The following is a 19,965-nucleotide window of genomic DNA, read 5'->3' on the forward strand; positions in this document are numbered from 1 at the left end:
AATTTCAAAATGTTGTTCCATTAAAACAGGGGTGTCAAACTCAAATTCACGGAGGGCCAAAATTAAAAACTTGGACTAAGTCGAGGGCCGAACTAAATATTTATTGAAAATTTTCAACAACATCTGCATGTTTCCTCTTCTTTCAACATATGTAATGTTAAACTTTTTCTTATTAAAATAAATGTTTAATAATAGTTTTAGATAAACTCTTTTCAGAAGCATTAACAAATGAGAAATAAAATATTCAATAAATATTTCTCTATAGAGGATTTGTCAAATGTTGCTAGTGTGCTGTCGAATAGTAAAATCTGAGGGCTATTGAGAATGTGGGAGAATAACATGATTCCTGAAACAATCCAATGGGTGACTGATTGTGGGTATGAACTCTAGCAGGGTTATTTGCCATGCCCTTTTTCCATTGGTACAGGTATCCTTTGATTTACACACTTTTCAAGTTTTATGCCTAATGAGCTTGTATCCAGGTGCAGGACCATTTTTTAACCAGGAATATATTTATCACTGTGACATGAAACTATTGGAAGATCGTTTTATCCTGAGATTAAAGTTCATAATCCTTACTCAGGCCTGTGTGCGGGAGGGCGGGGTTTGCGGGCGATTGGGTTGGACAAAGACAGTGCGGGGGCATCGGCTCTCGCTGCAGGGCGGCATCTCGGCGGATCAGCGGCCCCGTCACCGTGAGTCGTGGGTCGGCCTGCGGCAGGGAGGGGGAGTGGGCAACGGTCCTGGCGAGGTCAGGCCCCCCCTGAGTTTCTGCCGGACCCCCCTTGACCTGCTGAGTTTCTGCCGGACCCCCCTTGACCTGCTGAGTTTCTGCCGGACCCCCCTTGACCTGCTGAGTTTCTCTCGGACCCCCCTTGACCTGCTGAGTTTCTCTCGGACCCCCCTTTGACCTGCTGAGTTTCTCCCGGACCCCCCTTTGACCTGCTGAGTTTCTCCCGGATCCTCCTTTGACCTGCTGAGTTTCTCCCGGACCTCCCTTGACCTGCTGAGTTTCTCCCGGACCTCCCTTGACCTGCTGAGTTTCTCCCGGACCTCCCTTGACCTGCTGAGTTTCTCCCAGACCCCCCTTGACTTGCTGAGTTTCTCCCAGACCCCTCCCCCTTGACCTGCTGAGTTTCTCCCAGACCCCTCCCCCTTGACCTGCTGAGTTTCTCTCGGACCCCCCTTTGACCTGCTGAGTTTCTCCCGCATCCCCCTTTGACCTGCTGAGTTTCTCCCGGACCTCCCTTGACCTGCTGAGTTTCTCCCGGACCCCCCCTGACCTGCTGAGTTTCTCCCGGACCCCCCTTGACCTGCTGAGTTTCTCCCGGACCTCCCTTGACCTGCTGAGTTTCTCCCGGACCCCTCTTGACCTGCTGAGTTTCTCGCGGACCCCTCCCCCTTGACCTGCTGAGTTTCTCTCGGACCCCCCTTTGACCTGCTGAGTTTCTCCCGGACCCCCCTTGACCTGCTGAGTTTCTCCCGAATCCCCCTTTGACCTGCTGAGTTTCTCCCAGATCCCCCTTTGACCTGCTGAGTTTCTCCCGGATCCCCCTTTGACCTGCTGAGTTTCTCCCGGATCCCCCTTTGACCTGCTGAGTTTCTCCCGGACCCCCCTTGACCTGCTGAGTTTCTCCCGGACCCCCCTTGACCTGCTGAGTTTCTCCCGGACCCCCTTTTCTTTCCTTACCGGTGTCCCAGGACCTTTCCAAGGCAGTCTCCACACTCAGGACCGCGCTGGGATCCCGGTCAGCGGTGGAGGAGCAGGTGAGCGCGGCTAATCCCGATCCAGCCCACGCCACTCCCGAGATTGCCGGGGGATTCCACCCTACCTGCCCGACCAGCCTCGCTCTCCATGTGTACTCCGGGCACCTGCTGCTGGTCCGGTGGGAAGGCGCAGGGCAGCCGGTGCCCCCATCGCCCGGCGGGGAGCCCCAATCTTCCCTCCGGCATCCCGACTCCATCTGCAGCTCCAAGAAACGCTGTGCCACTGGGGTTCCGGGCGCTGGGAAGCGGCCTTGGCTTCCCCTGACACCGGCCAGGCCACGCTGCGGTGGGGGGGTGGGCAGGGGGACACGACAGCGTGTTTATAAAACCACCCACCACTACTTTTCAAAGACCAGGATTTTTCTCTCTCTCTCTCTCTTTCTCTCTCACCCTGGGACACAGCGGTTACTGTGCATGCGCTATACTGGCGCGGCGGCCAGCGGGCCACCTCTAATACATTTTTTATATGATCTTGCGGGCCAAATATTTGGCCCGCGGGCCAGAGTTTGACATGTGTGCATTAAAAGATAAAAATTTAAATTTCAACTTGCATTCAAATTATTTCATTAAATTACTGCTGTGATTCCATTGAAGATATAAAAATAATTTTGCCAAATTTTGTGTTTCTTTAGTCTTTGTTGAAATGCTGGAAATATAGCAATCAATTTGCATGCACATCCCCCCAGAAACAGCAATGAAATTATCAGATCATCAGTTTATTTTTTTAAGCAATATTGATTGAAGGATAAATATTGATGAGGACACCAAGGATTTAGATCCTTCGTTAACATAGTCTTGGGATCATTTATATCCATCTGAAGAAAGAGCAGGGGTCTCTGTTTCCATCAGTGCAGCAGTCTCAAGATTTACCTAAATTTTTGTGATCAAATCCCTGGGACACAAAGTATCTGGAGCGTAGAATCACATAACATGGAACCGGAAGTGCCACCATGAGAGTCAACACACAACCAAGCTGATAAAAGCTCTACATTTTATTGAATACAAATTTGTTGCCAAGTTCACCTACACAACAGTAGCTTCTTGAAAAATTATTTAGGAAACCTGGAAGGAATTTGGAACTAAACAAGTTTCAATTTAATCAATACTTATAGCATACAATTAAATACTTAAGTGGCAATTTAATGCAATTATAGGAAAGTATACTGTATACTTGTACATAATTTTGTAATATCTTACTAATGTCCACGCTGGAAACATTTCTTATAATTTTATGCAAAAGACAGAAATAAGTAATTCTAATGTTCACTGGGGCCTTTTTTTGTTGATTATAATTTGAAATTATCGTAACTGTAAAAATGAAAAGAATTCAGTCTTTAGTTTAAAGTCAATTTCTAACAGGATCGTATACCTGGACACAAATGAATTTCTGTGGACCATAAAATCAATTTCTAACAGGATCGTATACCTGGACACAAATGAATTTCTGTGGACCATTATGAATTACTTTCCTTTTCCACAAATCCCATTTTAGAACTTCATCTTAGAAGCAGGCTATAGTGCACAATGGCAATCCCAAATACTTAAAGAGTTTTAATGAAAAATCATAGCTTTTAGCACTCGACACTACACCATAACAACTGGATAGAAATCTATACACTCCAGTAACAAGATAGATAAAAACCATCATTTAAATGAAGTTACACAGCCAGTGAACTAAATGAGTTAACTTCGTTAAAGGCAATAAACGTTCCAAACAGAGAGATTATAATGCTGAACAGATCATTTTCTTCTGTACCCATGGGAGATCTAAACAAAATACACTAGCAGTTAATCAGCTAAAACAGATGCTCCTACAGGAACTAGCAAGGAAAGAAAGAAAGGCAAAGAGAAAATTCTTGCCAAGATTTTTATCTTATTTTGATCTGGCAAGCCACTTACCCACTTCTGGAAAGTTCTCAACTTGGGTACCCGAGTATTCAAAAAACAAGGCAAATAGTACTAATTTTGCAAATGCTAACCTGCAATGAATCAAAATAACATTAACCTAACATTGAAGGTGATAGATAGCTGATCTACATGTTATAAGTTACAATATTGGACTTCAAATTGGACTACTTGCAGTCTTCACATTAAGCATACCTCAGCATTTGGTTCATCTGTTTGAGCTTTTCTGCCATCATTGGGTGGTGAGGCCCATATCTATGCCCACAGTGGTCAACTCCAAGAAAGTGTGCAATAAGCACATCCCATTCACCAGATTCCACTGTAAGTAGAGAACTTGCACGTAATATAAATCAAGACAGTACTATTCAAACAGAAGGACAATTATTGTGTGGAAACTACTCCAATAATAGATCAGGAATCTAAAATGGAAAACTCAACTATTTCCATGGAAAGTTGAAACACAAAAATATTTCATTACAGGGCTTTATGAGATGGCACCACAAACAAATTACAAATTCTGAGAGAGTGTCATTAAAACCAAACTAGTTATTCATTTCATTCAGGAAAGTTCATTAACTGATATGGCACTTCCAGACACATTTAATCTTGTTTGTGCCACCCGTACTCTGTGAGCCATTTTAAAGATGACAGGCCATCCATAATGTTTGACTTCCCAATGAAGAATACCAAGATTCCTCTGGAACTGGCTGATGATTTATCAACAATCAAGATTCCACTCAATACAAATCTCACATTTATAAAGGCGACTTAGCAAGATAGACAATAGCTCACAACCTTGCACACAGAATAAGATCAGAATATCCCATGGAAAAATTAGATTTTTCCCCCCATACACAAAATATTTATTGCAACATACATTTAAAAATTCTATTCATCAACCAATGCACATTTTAATGTCTCGTGAGTTACTCAAATGCATGACTGGCGTCCACATCCAGTAGTGAAGAATGTTGCAGTCAAACTCTTAAGTGTTCTCTCAGGTGGATAAAAAAAAGATTAAATTACTATTTTAAAGAGCAGGGAATTTATCCCTGGTGTTCCAGCCATTATTTAGCACCTAGTGAATATCACAAAGTTGTGATATTGTTATTATTAAACTGCTGTTCGTGGGACCTTGCAAAGCACAAACTGACTGCTTAATTTGACAGACAATATTTCACTGGTCATGATAAAGAATTTCAGAGAGTAATGAGAGGCACATTTGTTTTCCTTCTACAGAATAAACACTGACAGCCAAAATACTTGATTGATGCAGATTAGTTCTACGAATTTAGAATAGATGAAGATAGCTCATCCTCCTGTACCAGGTTGCATCATTTGGGATTAAATAGTGTTATAATCGATTGATAATCTAACTGCTGGACCTTGGTTTATTATGTTAGGATTTATTTTATTTGATCTGATTTTATTTGACAACATTAAAGCACTTCAGTACAACTGGTAGTCGTACATTCAAGTTGGGCAGCATGTTAGCATTTGCAGTTAACGCAACTCTACTACAGCACCAGTGACCCAAGTTTGAATGTAGCACTGCCTGTAAGTAGTTTGTAGGTTATCCCTGTATCTGTGTGGAGTTTACTCTGGGTGCTCTAGTTTCCTCCCACCCTTCAAAGTCATATGAACGTTGTAGGTTAATTGGGGTATTTGGGCAGCATGGGCTGGAAGGGTATGTTACCATACAATATGTCCAAATTAAAATTAAATTAACAAATTAAATAATAAAATAAAAACCTTTACCCAATCTCTCCTTTCTGAAGTGGTATGGAAGGGTAGCTATCAAAATTTGTCCCCAAAATGACCGATATAAAGCAACAAATCACTAGACAGATTAAGAAGCCAAACCTTCTTAAAAATTGAATTTACAGGCACAATCGTGCAACAACTTTCTCTGCTAAAGTAATCATAATTCAACAGACAAGTAGTAAAGTAGCTTTGGTTTATTTAAAGGTTAAATTCAAGTTGCAGTAAAGATCATTCAAAACAGATTCTGTGCCTTTTCTGCTTGCTTTTAATAAAGAATACTGGTTATTGAGATATTTAGCAATTTCTTACAATTACCTGTTGTGAAGATATGTTGAAGGATGCCATCATCCACTGTATGAAGGTCTCTCACATTAAATGAAGCAAAGGGGAATGATGCAAAAAACTTATTTGGAAATAGCCCTTCCCAAGTGTCATCACCCATGAATACCACTTTCTTCTCTAAAAGAAGCAAAAGGCAGATTACAAACATCCAATTCACAATATTAAATACTGAAAAACAGTTTCTTGCTGGACTTGAAAAACAAGCTTCAGATGCTGAAAATCCAAAACGAAAAATAATGTTAATGCTCACTAGTTCAGCAGCATCCAATGGTAGTGAAACAAAGTTAACATTTCCGGTCAATGGCTTCTCCTCAGGATTAGAAGTCAAAAATTTGTAAATGGGACAAAAATTGAAATTGTGATACATCAAGATTAAATGCCACAGTCTTTAATCACAGCTAGTCTGCCGACAGAAGAGGTAAACAGATGACAAATAAGAATGAGATGAGAAAAAGAGTTTATAACTGAAATGGCTGGAATTCTGATATTCTGTATTTAAAAAAGGGACACTTGGCAGATCAGAGAGCAGTAATAGAGAAGTAGCATTGTTAACACTTCATGCTGATGACTTTTCATCAGAACATGCCAGTTCAGACACAAAATGGATAAACCATTATTAACAAATTTAAACAACTAGCCTTTCCAATCAGATCGTCATTCTCTCTACTCCTATGCAATTTTAAAAATATTTTATTTCTAAGAACGTACATAATAGTCTGCATAGGCATTCTGCAGGCATCATGGTTGATTACCTCAGCGGCACTTTACTGGACAAACACCATGTCCCTTTATATCCAAAGGTCATTGACATGAAATATTAATTCTGTTTATTACAGATGCTGCCTGACCTGCTGAATATTTCCACTATTTTCTGATTTTATATGGCAATATTAAAGCACTTACAACAACTTAATTACATAATTAAATATTAATTACATGTATATACTTTGTTAATATTCAAAAAATAACTAAACAAGCACCAAACACCATGACTTTTTTCCTGTAAGAGTCTAGCAAGAAAATACCACACAAAGCATGGCATCCTGGAATACATTACAAAAATCAATTAAAAGAAACTACAAGACACTTCAAAAGAGAACACATTACCCAAATTAGACCACATTATTGCTGGGTTACCTGAATCCTAGTAGAAAGAATTCCAAATGCAATAGCTTTATCACCAAGCAGGCTGGTTCAAGAGTACTAATAATATTGGACTGTTACCATATATAAAATTAGACATATAGAATAAAACTTAATTTTCAGTCTCCTACACACATGATAAACCATTTTTATAACATTACAAATTGGAAAAACAAGGAATGTATCAATTGCAATGAATTTTTAAATTTTTTTTTGATTGAGGGAAATAATACTCAACATTTCAAATAATATTCAACAGCACAAAATTCCTATATAACACAGGAGGGCTCGCTTAGATCATTGGGATACTGTGACCATAATAGAGAAGCATGGACCTGTTCAGGTCAGAGGGGTTTCAACACAACAAAAACAGGACCAATTTTCTTTCAGACTATTTTATTAGTACAGTTGGGAGGCTTTAAACCAGCTTGGTAGAGGTATGGGTTGCTGAGCACAAATTCAGAAGGAAAAAAAATAGAAATTATTTACAAGAATGATCCCTGAAGTGAAAGGTTTTTCCACATGAGGAACATTTGAAGGCTCTGAGACTATACTCGCTGGGGTTTAAAAGAATTAGGGGGATCTCACTGAGACCTATCAAATACTGAAAGGTCTGCATAAAGTGATATCGCCTACAGTGGGGGAATCTGCAACCAGAGGGAACAGCCTTAGACAACCAAAACATCCCTTTAGAAGAGAGATGAGAAGGAATTTCTTTAGCAGAGAATGGTGAATTTGCAGAATTCATTGCTGCCAAGTCACTGGGGATATTTAAGGTGGAGGTAGATATGTTCTCAATCATGAAGAAAATCAAGGATTTCTTAGAGAAGGCAGGAGAATGGAGTTGAAGAGGATTGTGAAGCAGCCATGATGGAATTGCCTAATTCTGCTTCTCTGAGCAAGGAAGGAAGAATGATCAAAGGTTAGAAAATGGATGATAAAAGAGTCTTGCTGAGCATAACAGTACAAATCCCAATGCACATGGGAGTCAAGGCAGAACAGCAGCGATATCAATGCTACAGACCCAAGAAAGCAGAGACAACAAGGCTGCTCCAAAGGGTTCAACCACCCTGTCATAATACCCATGGCTCTGTACAAGCTTTGAATGGCCTGTTAAAGGAGCTGATGGTCTGTGCCCAAGATGGCAGCACCTGTGCTGGCAGCAGCCTTGAGGGGTTCCAAACAGGGGAGCAGCAGGGCACCAGAAACAGGGAGAACACCCCTTCCCCCTCCCCATTAAGAAGGAGAAGTAGAGATGCTCCTACACTCCAGTGAACACTGCAGCAGACCAGCGAAGGGCTCACCAGCCGAGGGACCCACACAGGTTGCAGTCAACTTGCAATCAGGGGACCAAAATGACTGGCTCATGGGTACCAGGCATCAGAACCAGGATTTAAGAGGGCGCTGAAGGCAAAAATAACTCCTGACAGGTGCTGAAAGCTTTCTGATTGTGTCAGAGGTTTGGATCTGGAGCTCAGGTTGACGATGGATCAAACTAGGGTCAGTGTGACTGCGGAGCCCGCAGGAGCTCTAAAGGTGAATCCACGGACACTCAAAGTCTCTGAAGGGACTGGTTCTTTTTCTCGTACTGTAAGGGGAGCTTGGCAACACTAATGGCGAATGTCTGCCTTACAACAGGTAGAAGGCAATTTCATGTAATAATACATTTTCTGTACTATTACATGACAATTAAAGAATATTGAATCTTGAAAAAGTAAAAGGCTCATTTATACATACAACAGTGTATTTTTACTATTATTGACAATGACTTAAATTGGGGTAGGAAAGGGAGCTTGATGTTACTGGTTGCAAAGTTTTCAGACAAGACAATGAAGTGGGAATATGACCCTAAAAATAAACAAAGCTGCAAGGTGGTAAAAATCCCACTGGCTTTATTATTCTAGAAAACTTTACACAGTTCAAGGAACAAAAAGCAAATGTATAAGTAAGGTGCTGAGGTGCTCGGGTATTAATAGTGAAATGCAAAAACTGCCAAGGATTTAAATTACCCCAAAATTAACTAGCTTGCAGTTAGTGTGAAAGAGAAAGCAGTGTGCATAATTAAGCTGCAGTCAGGAAAACCTTTTTGACCCAGTAAGCTAAAGAGAGGTGAGGACTGGGTGATATTCAACACTGGAATTAGTTTGAAAGAACGATCTGGACAGATGGAAGGATTATAAGTGGGAGATTATTTTCGTGGGAGTGATCGTGATCCAATTCCACATTAGTAATAAAGAGAGAATCAAAGTTCTAAAATGAGGAAAGGCTAATTTTGCTTGATGTCGATTGATTTTCCAGATATAGAGCGACAGCAGCCACACGAAGGCGAGTCACGAATGGACCAAAGAAAGTTTTCAAGGAAGATATTTCATGGTTTGTCCAGAATACATGAACTCTGACAGAGAAAAATGTGGCCCTGCCAAATTTAAATTTAGACATACAACATGGTAATGAGCCCTTTCAGCCCACCCCACCCAATTAACCAACAAGCCTGGTAGGTTTCAAACGGTGGTAGGAAACCAGGGCCCCCAGGGAAAACCCACAAAGACATGGGGAGAACATACACACAGCACGGGAACCCCGGTCGCGATCGCTGGCGCTGAGACATTAACCATGTCGCCCTTAGAGGCCCCAAACGACAAATTTTGTCAGACATAATTCTAGAAAAAAGGCTTAGTGTGTACAAAGTAGGATTGAAAAGGGAAATTTAAAAAAAAAGCATGACAAAAAAAATTCAAAGATGCCTGAAAAGTGTATTTATATTTTGAGAGTAAGTGGATAGTCAAATGGTGAGTCAAAGGACCAGAAAGGTATTCAATCTGTGGAGGTTCTTACTAAATATTTTACAACAGCCTTTATGCAAAAGGGAGCACGGCACAAGTATTGCCTCTAATAAGGAATAATAATTATTGGATGGATAAACTACACAATTAAGGAAACATGGTTTAGCATTCATGCAAGTGAATAAATAGCAAATCCCAATTGGCAGAAACTGCAGAGGACTGTCATTTTCAATATAATGGAGCACATTAAAATATTAACACTGTCTGCAGAAGGAATGACAGGACATTGCTTCAATCAGGACATGATAATCAAAAATAGTCCGCTTGGATTCCTCAAGATGAGGCGAAGTTTTGGAAACAAGACCAGCGACTTTGATCTAGATTTTAGCAACAGGAAGAAGGCGGTGGACTAGCGTTTTGCGACTGGCAGGGGCACAGTGCTTGGTAAACTCTGTGACACATTAAATCACCTTCATTTTCCACTTACTATTTTGCACCAATTGTTGAATCAAATTATCTTCCTCAATTGCTGGAGACGCAAAGTTGCTGCCGACATCCATGAAGGTGGGCAAGGTACCAGTGGTCAGCCCTTTAATCCTCTGCATTGTGGTGGTGGGCGGATCAGCTCGGAACGGGAAAAGTCTCGCATGTTGAGGTTGGGAGGCGACGTATCGGTGGATCACCTCCAGCTTGTTCTCATACGGCCTGGGGTTCTGGTTTCCCGGGTTGGACCTGGCGAAGTCAAACCTCAGAGCGTCGATGACGAGCAGCACGGCTCTGGAGAACCGCCTCGGCATCCAGCACGAGTCCCCGGCGCGACCAGCAGCCTCGGAGAACGGAGCGTCCTGGCACGAACTGCGGCTGCGGAGCTCCAGCCGCACCAGCAGGAAGCCGTTGAGGAACAGGCCGAGGCCGGCGCAGAAGAGCAGGTAGGTCCAGCAGAGGGACAGCACGGTCAGCATCCTGGGCATGGCGGCACCTGCAGCAGCTGGCCCGGCGGCGGCGGCACGGACCCGGCGCCCACGTCCCGTGACAGGCCCCGACCAGAGGACCCGCGCGCGCTCTCCTTCTCCTCACGACCTAATACCTTCCACACATGCAAGCGCTTTAAACAGCCCCAAGGTCACTCGCAGAACGCGCCGCCCCCCCCCCCCCGCCACCTTTCCTGCCGCTCTCCTCCAACAGCGCCACTCCTCCGGCAAGTGGCCGCTTCCGTCATCGGAGATCTTCCCGTCACGCCGGCGGCGTCTGCAACCCAGGCGGGCGCGAGATCAGCCACAGGGGCTGGCACAGCACTTCGAGGCGCAGATATGCCAAGAATCGGAATTTATTGTCATTAATTCGTTGTTTGCGATAGCATTACAATGCAAATACTGTTTTAAATTACATTTCAAAAATAAATAAATCGCGCAAGAAAATAGGAGAAAGTGTGGTTCATTGTCCATTGAGAAATCTGATGGCCAAGGGGGAAGAAGCTGTCCTTGTGCCACTGGGTGTTCGTCTCCTGCAACTTTTTCCCAATGGTAGCAGGGCAAGGACTGGGTGGTGTGTGAGAGATGAGGAAAACTAATATGAAAATATGAGAGATGAAGAAAGCTAGTATGGCTATATGTGTAATGAATAAAGCCAGTATGAATAGGATAATAGAATGTAGGAAGTAGTCTGAATAATATAAGGGTCTTCTAGCCTTAGAGAGAGTCAGCAAGTTCCGTAGTAAGCCAGAATTAGCAAGTTCTGCATATAAGATTAGTAAGCCCTGAGGGTTGGGAAGGTGTGAATAAGGACAAAGGCAGGTGAATAAGGACAATGACATGATGGGACACAGACAGGATACCCCCTGGTCCTCCAAGTTCACAGAAACAGCATGTAGGCTGACAGGATTGCCTAATGCCAAACTTATCCAGGAGGCAGAAGAATGTTAGGGGGGGGAGGGTACCTCTACACTGAAATGAACTGTATAAAAGTTGGGTGAGCCCCAGTGTGTGTGTGTGTGTATTCCTAGGGTAAGGGGAAGCACCCAACTTTGCATTGTTGTATAATAAATGTTCTTTGTTCTCAATTTTTGTCTCGAGCAAATTCTGTGAAGGTACTTCTGTTTCTCACACCTTGTGGATGTCCTTAATGGAGTGAAGACTGGTGCTTGTGAAGTCACTGGCCAGTTAAAAACTGGAGGGTTTTTTTCCCCGTCCTGTCTATTGGCACCTCCATCTCAAACCAGACAGCATGCTCTCCGTGAAACACCTGTAGAAACTTTCCAGTCTTTGGTCATATACCAAATCGTTTGCTGACAGACCATACCAAATGTAACAGGCAATTTCAGCACACAGTTGATTTCGCCCATCACAGCATTTCTGCAACACAAGAGGCCACTGCCTCTTCCCAAAACTTCTGTTTGTGTTCTCTTGTCCTGTTATTATGCACACAAAGAACAACACACCATCTTCTGTCTCAGCACATTGCAGCCTTCCTGACTCCATATTAAAAACCATCAACTTTAGGGATCTTGTATGTTCTTTCTGCCCAATTCAGAACTGACCCTTTCTGTTGGTCATGATTTTGGCTCAATTCTTCTTATTTTATGTATAAAGTCTTCCCTTCTGCTGCCACAACACACTACATGTTTCAGGCTGAGGACCCTTCATCAGAACTATGAAAAGGGAAAGCAAGTTAGAGTAGGTGGAGGAGAAATGGGTGCAACAAAGGGAATACTCCTGGAACAGTGTAGAGCACTACCAGATGAAGAAGGCAAAAATGAAAGAATTTATAAAAGAATGGATCCCCAGGGTCCTAGGAAGACCAGAATTACAGGAAGAAATGGAAATAGAAAGAGCCCCTAAACCACAGCCACAACAAAAACCAAGATCCATTCTAGTTAAATTCCCAAGAGAAAATATATTGGAGAAGGCAATGAAAAAAATAAGAGAAGACAAAAAGCCACTGGAATACAAAGGTAAAAAAATTTTTTTCTATCCAGGTATAAGTTTTGAACTCCTCAAGAAGAGGAAGGAGTTTAACGCAGCAAAAACGATCCTATGGAAAAAAGGTTAAAAATTTATGTTAAAATATCCAGCAGTGCTTAAAATAGTTATCCTGGGGCAGCAAAGCAAACTGTTCTTGGATCTGGAAAAAGCATGAAAATTTGCAGAACAACTACAAAACAGAGAGAGAGATAAAGAGATGTAACAAGAACAAAAATGACAACAAACTATATGTATGTGTGTATGTAGGTATATGTGTGTATGTGTATATATAAAAAATAGAGTATAGGTAAGAACTAAGAAGGGAAAGAAAGGGAAGAAAGGAAGTAAGGAGGGAATTAAGAGAGTGACCTTTGTTATATATGAAGATTAAAATCTTTTCTGGGGGGGGCTGGGTGGGGAAGAATAACAGTCACTGCGAAATCAGTTGACGCTTGCGAGCGGATTCACAAATCCAAATGGAGAGGGGAGATGTGGTTGCCCGACAAGGGACGAAGGACAACTCAGAAAGGGGAGGGACTATTGGGGTTAAAGGAATTTTAGATATGAGAATAGTGGAAATATTTTATGTTTTAGAAATGTTGTCTTATAATGTGTTCAAAAAAAGAAAACAGAAAAGGATAAGAAGGGAAGGTGGTGATGAGGGAATGGAAAGGAAAGATAAACAAATTATGAAATGTCTATGTTGAACTTTAATGACTTTAAATATTAATGGAATACATAACCAAATCAAAAGGAAGAAACTGTTAAATTTACTGAAAAAAGAAAAATTGATATAGCATTCGTACAAGAAACACATCTAACTGAAGTGGAACACAAGAAATTAAAGAGAGATTGGATAGGACATGTAACAGCAGCATCATAAAATTCAAAAGCCAGAGGAGTAGCTATATTAATCAATAAAAATGTACCAATCAAAATAGAAGAGGAAATAATAGATGCAGCAGGGAGATATGTAATGATAAAATGTCAGATATATTCAGAATTTTGGAATTTACTCAATGTAATGAAGAAGATCAAAAATTTATGCAAGATATCTTTTTGAAGATACTAATAGGAGGGGATTTTAACCTTAATTTGGACTCAAACATGGATAAAACTGGAAAAAAAACTAACAGAAAGAACAAAGCAACCAAATTTATAATTAAATCGATGCAAGAAATGCAACTTTTGGATATATGGAGGAAACAACACCCAAAGGAAAAGGAATATTCATATTATTCGGGTAGACATAAAACATACTCAAGGATAGACTATTCCTGTTATCAGCCCACATTCAAGGGAGAGTTAGGAAAACAGAATATAAAGCTAGACTATTATCGGACCACTCACCCCTGTTATTGGCAATAGAGCTAGAGGACATCCCACCAAGAATGTACAGATGGAGATTAAACTCCATGCTACTTAAAAGACAGGATTTTAGAGAATTCATTGAACAACAAATTAAAATGTACTTTGAAATAAATACGGAATCAGTGAAAGATAAGTTTATACTATGGGATGCAATGAAAGCGTTCATCAGAGGGCAAATAATAAGTTATGTAACTAAGATGATGAAGGACTACAATTGGGAAACAGAACAGTTGGAAAGGGAAATAACAAATATAGAAAAAGAATTAGCAATAAAGGAAGATACAACTAAAAGAAGAGAATTGGCAGATAAAAAAATAAAATATGAAACACTACAAACATATAAGGTGGAGAAGAACATAATGAAGACAAAACAGAAATATTATGAGCTAGGAGAAAAAACACACAAAATTCTAGCGTGGCAGCTTAAGACAGAACAAACTAAAAGAATGGTATTGGCATTAAGGAAAAAGGACAAACAAATTGCATATAATCCAACGGAGATCAATGAAAACCAGGGAATTCTACGAGCAACTATATCAAACTGAAAACGAAGGGAAAGAAGACAAAATAGATGAATTTCTAACTAAAATTGAACTACCGAAATTACAAACAGAGGAGCAAAATAAATTAATAAAACCATTTGAAATAGAAGAATTACAGGAGATATTAAAAAAAACTACCGAACAATAAAACACCAGGAGAGGATGGATTCCCAATAGAATTCTATAAAACATTTAAAGACTTATTAATTCCTCCCCTCCTGGAAGTAATCAACCAGATTGATAAAACACAAAGCGTACCAGATTCATGCGAAACAGCAATAATTACAGTAATACCAAAGACAGGGAAAGATCCACTTGCACCAGCGTCATATAGACCAATATCTCTACTTAACACAGATTATAAGATAATAGCTAAACTATTAGCAAACAGATTGGCCGACTATGTACCAAAAATGGTAAATCTAGACTAAACTGGATTTATTAAAAAAAGACAAACAACAGACAATATCTGTAAATTTATTAACTTAATTCATGCAGTAGAAGGAAATAAAACTCCAACTGTAGCGGTTGCTTTAGACGCAGAGAAGGCTTTTGACAGAGTAGAATGGAATTATTTATTCAAAGTACTACAAAAATTCAGCCTACCAGAGAAATATATTAATTGGATTAAAGCATTATATAAGGGACCATTGGCAAAGGTGACAGTAAATGGATATATAGCAAGCCAATTTAAATTAAGCAGATCAACGAGGCAGGGATGTCCACTATCTCCCTCACTGTTTGGGTTAGCTATAGAACCATTGGCAGAACTGATAAGAACAGAAAATAAAATAAGAGGGATAAAAATAAAAGAGAAAGAATATAAAATCAGTCTATTTGCAGATGACATTATAATATACTTAACAGAACCAGAAATATCAATAAAAGAATTACATAGGAAATTGAAGGAATATGGAGAAGTATCGGGGTACAAGATCAACGCAAATAAAAGTGAAGCAATGCCAATGAATAATGCAGATTTCACAAACTTTAAGAAAGAATCGCCATTTAGATGGCAAACAGAAGCAATGCGATACCTAGGTATACAACTAAATAAAAACCTCGGCCATCTATTTAAACTTAATTACCATCCATTAATGAAAAAATTACAAGACGACTTAGAGCATTGGAAAGACTTACCACTAACACTGATAGAAAGGATAAACTGTATTAAAATGAATATTTTCCCAAGGATACAATACCTATTTCAGTCATTACCAATACACCTAACAGAGAAATTCTTCAAGGAGTTAAAGAAAATAATAAGGAAATTCTTATGGAAAGGGGGGAAACCAAGGATAGCACTAGATAAATTAACAGAATGGTACAAACAAGGAGGCTTACAACTACCAAACTTTAAGAATTATTATAGAGCCGCACAATTAAGATACCTATCAGATTTTTATCAAACAAGGGAAAAACCAGATTGGACCAGATTAGAACTAGATAAAATAGGGGAGAAGATACCTGAACATATACTATATAAATGGGAAGAAAAATTGGTGCAATGTAGGAATTCACCGGTATTGCATCATCTGCTCAACATTTGGAAGAAGATTCAAGTAGAAAGGAATAAAACAAATTACCAACTACCAAAACTAATATTGACACAAAATCAGCTAATCCCTTTCACAATAGATAACCTTTCCTTTAGAGAATGGGAGAGAAAAGGGATCAAAAGAATAGAAAATTGTTTTTCGGGAAATAAATTATTATCCTTTGAACAAATGAAGGATAAATATAATATAACTCATGATACAATGTTTGCATACTACTAACTGAAAACCTACTTGAAGCACAAATTGGGAAACAGTCTGAGGTTACCAGAAGGAAGCAATTTTGAATATGTGATCACAGACACAATAATTTAAAAATTTGTAACAAACATGTACATCAAACTGCAAGAAAAGGAGAACGAGGAAACAAACGGTAAATCTAAACAAAAATGGGAACAAGATCTAAACAAAGATAAAGAATGAAACATGGGAGAAGCTATGCTCCGGAACCAAGAGAAATACAATAAACACGAGGTTACGCATGATACAATATAACTGGATACACAGGCTATACATCACACCTCAAAAGTTAAATAAATGGTACCCAACAGTATCAGACAGATGTTTTCCCTGTAAAAAGGAAACAGGAACAACAATTCATGCAATTTGGACATGTGAGAAAGTGGAAAAATTTTGGGAAGATCTAAACCAGATATTAAATAAAATCACAAAAAGCAATATACCAAAAAACCCAGAGATCTTCCTCCTAAGTAATATAAGAAACAAAGAATTTGGACTCGATTTGGATGGAGCACAAAAAAGATTTGTTATGATAGCCCTAGCTGTAGCAAAAACTGTATTATGTCAACCTGGAAATTAGAAGACAACTTGAGAATACAACAATGGTATATAGAAATGAATATATGTATTCCATTAGAAAAAATAACATATAATTTAAGAAATAACATTACAATATTTGAACAAATATGGGAGCCATGCATGAAACATAATAGAGAAATCCTACCATGGACTTCCACCACCTAAAATGACAGAAGGAGAAGATAACGAAAAGAACTGACTCAGTAAAATTTCTTGTCTATTTTTATTAAGTGACAACATTGTTTAACGGGTTTAATGTATCTTATAGATTGAACTTCAAATAAATGGGGAAGGGGTGAGGGAGGGAGGGAAGGGAGGTGGAAAAAAGGGGGAGAAAACAACACTGTATATATTTAAGAAGAAAAATGTCTGTATGTATCTTGGTCAATATGGTTTATAGTGTGAAAAATTAAAAATTTAAAAAAAAACTCGCTGGGAGTTTACCAGCTCTCTCCATGTTTTAATGCAATGCCCTCAACCTCCAGAACCCAACTTGTTCTTGAACAAAAATTCCACTTGAATTTTGCCAGTGGACTGGAAACCATTCCCATACACAGATGGATCCCAGTTGTATTTGGTTCCATCCTTGTCAGGGCCTGGTTACAGAGGAGTTGACGGTGCCTGTGGACCTTGAGTTTTTTAGGTGCACAGGGCGTTTTCAATCCTGTTGTTTCCACAATACTGCCACCTGTGTGAATCACAATCAGTGTGTCTTTGTTTGTGGGGAGTCCTTCTCCAATCCGCAATGTGGTTCTTCCTGACAATACATGCTTCGATATGGACAGATGTCGTAAAAACGTTATCGTAGCTCCAGTCATACTTCCCAAAGTCACAGTTGTCACTTCTGCAAAGCTGCCTTTGTCGGCGCCCGGTAACTGCTCGGCCAGGTCAATCTGCTCATCCCCCATCCCTGACACCTCGCCACTGAGGCCCTGCTCCTGCCGGGGGTGGGGGGGGGGGGGCCAAGGTCCGCTGCTGCCACCACCAGGGGGCGGATGTCCATTTCTGCTGCCACTGCCGGGGGGGCCAAGGTCAGCCACCGGGGTAGGGGTACCTGATGTCCATTTCAACTGCCGCCGCTGGGGGTGAGCTGTGGGTTGTTTACCGTGAAGGGTGATTGAGGGCCTCCGAACGCCATCGTCACACTCCTAAATTGACTCTGGAAGTCAAGGCCCAGGAGGATCGGTGCGCAGAGCTGGGGCATGACCAGTAAGGAGAAGTTATTGTAATGATCCCTTCCCCCCCCCCCCCCCACCCACCACCACCATCAAAGACACTATTTAGTACCACTAATGTCCGTTTGATGGCCTTTTGCTGCCAATGTAATGGAACTGCTCATCGGCCAGACTGGAAGCGAGAGTCTGCGGACCACATCAGGATGGATGAAACTCTCCGTACTGCCACTATTGAAGAGACAGTTAATCTTATGTCCATGCACATCAATCTGCATCATGGAGTGGGCTGGCCTGGTTCAATGTAATCAATGTAAGGATCGGGTTGTCATCTTCGTCATCGGCAGGGAGGCCTGATGTACAAGATGGCGGCCTCCAATGTTGACCACGTGGTCATGGCTGCCGAGGTCGAGGAAGAAAGCAGGTGACATCAGCGAAGTGGGTTGTGACTGCGCAGTCCTTGCAGAGGATGAGGGCAGCAGCAGGTAAGATGGTGTTCCTCTCACTGCGCATGCGGTCGGCACTGAAAGTGTAGACAGGGCTCGCTCGTCGGTTGTGCCTGCCGTGCTGCTCTGTGGGGAGGCTCTGGCCTTACAAACCTGCAGATAATGTCTCCTCTTTCTGCAGCTGGAGCAGCTAACACCCCTCGCGGGGCAGAGTCGTCGCAGGTGTTTCATCTGCCCGCAGAAGTAGCACTTCTGAAGTTCGATTGCCACAGCTGCCATGGTCAGGTCAGCCATCCCTGAGGCCATCTCCCAAGATAGCAGCATTTTTGGCATACACATGGAGGGCCCGCTTTTGCCCGCGATCGATTCTGCGTGGCACTGGGCCGAATCTAGAGTTCTTACCAGCAGTATGGCTCGCTTCAGTGGCAACTGGTCTTCCTCAAGCACGCACTGCATTATGTAGTGGGACCTCAACCCCGACACACAGACATCCCAGACCAGGTCTTCGGTGCACTGGGCCACTGGTTCAGGAGCCGTCTCTCCCCAGTACAAACGGGGCATGAATGGACTCTTCTGCTGACTCACCGGGCTGCTATTTTCAGGATGACAGGAGGTAGCGCATATACATGTTGTGGACCTTCAGTTTAAAGAGGGCCTGAAGCTCAGCCATTGCCTCGGTGTAATTAGCACTGGTACTGATGGCTTGGAAAGCTCTCTGGCTGACTCTTGCTTGGAGAACTTTGAGCTTCTTTTCATCAGAGTCGACCAGTTCGGCAGCGGCCTCGAGGAAGTTGCTAAAAAGCAGCTGTCTTGGGTAAACTTATACATCTCATTTTGTCCGTTTTAGATTGGTCACTGTGTTTGAGCTACCAAAAGAAAATAGACACACACACACACACCGAGAGCAGTTCAGTTTATACAAGGCTTTATTACTAAATCTAAAGCTGAATTCACACTACAATATGCAAGCCCTTCCCAATTATACTTATCAATGCCTGGACTGGTCCCAACTGCCGAAGCGAGGCAATGACTGCACACTTGTATAGGTTGTCAGGGCACCTCTACCTCCCTCGACCGGGACGTTAGCTGGACTCTTGAAGTTTTTCTTCTTGCTGAGAGATGTTGCCACCTCTTGGAGAGTCTCAAACTTCAGCAGTGGGACCATGGCTTATATTACCCTACCCAAAAATTGTTTACTTCAGATCTTATCTCTTTGAACAAATGATTTAATTATCTTCAAGGTCTCCTCCTGACAGTCTGCAACCAATAAAAGAAAACTGCATCTCTGGACCTCATGGTGGAAGTTGGATAATGTCTACTGATTCATATGCATCCCTGGGCCCCATAGTGTAGATTAGATAAAGTCTTCTGATTCAACTGCATCCTGGGCCCCAT

The 19,965-nt window shown here is 41.3% G+C and overlaps 1 protein-coding gene and 1 long non-coding RNA gene across 3 annotated transcripts in view; one reads left to right on the forward strand and one right to left on the reverse strand.

The window, feature by feature from the left end:
• Positions 1 to 10,828, forward strand: part of LOC138757250 (uncharacterized) — a 124,787-nt gene extending 113,959 nt beyond the window's left edge. The window contains exon 3 of the long non-coding RNA XR_011353458.1: positions 9,220 to 10,828. This is a non-coding gene — a long non-coding RNA (uncharacterized lncRNA). The remainder of the gene's footprint in view (positions 1 to 9,219) is intronic.
• pigo (phosphatidylinositol glycan anchor biosynthesis, class O) overlaps positions 1 to 10,835 on the reverse strand; it is a 57,622-nt gene extending 46,787 nt beyond the window's left edge. For both annotated transcript variants that reach the window (XM_069924260.1, XM_069924261.1), the window contains exons 1-3: positions 10,192 to 10,835; positions 5,752 to 5,895; positions 3,868 to 3,991 (exon numbers count right to left, since the gene is read on the reverse strand). In XM_069924260.1, the coding sequence (XP_069780361.1) occupies positions 3,868 to 3,991; positions 5,752 to 5,895; positions 10,192 to 10,675 (752 nt within the window). In that variant the 5' untranslated portion in view covers positions 10,676 to 10,835. The remainder of the gene's footprint in view (positions 1 to 3,867; positions 3,992 to 5,751; positions 5,896 to 10,191) is intronic.
• Between the last annotated feature and the right edge of the window lie 9,130 nt (positions 10,836 to 19,965).

This window comes from Narcine bancroftii, chromosome 3 (genome assembly GCF_036971445.1).
Source record: "Narcine bancroftii isolate sNarBan1 chromosome 3, sNarBan1.hap1, whole genome shotgun sequence".
In the NCBI taxonomy this organism is placed as follows: domain Eukaryota; kingdom Metazoa; phylum Chordata; class Chondrichthyes; order Torpediniformes; family Narcinidae; genus Narcine; species Narcine bancroftii.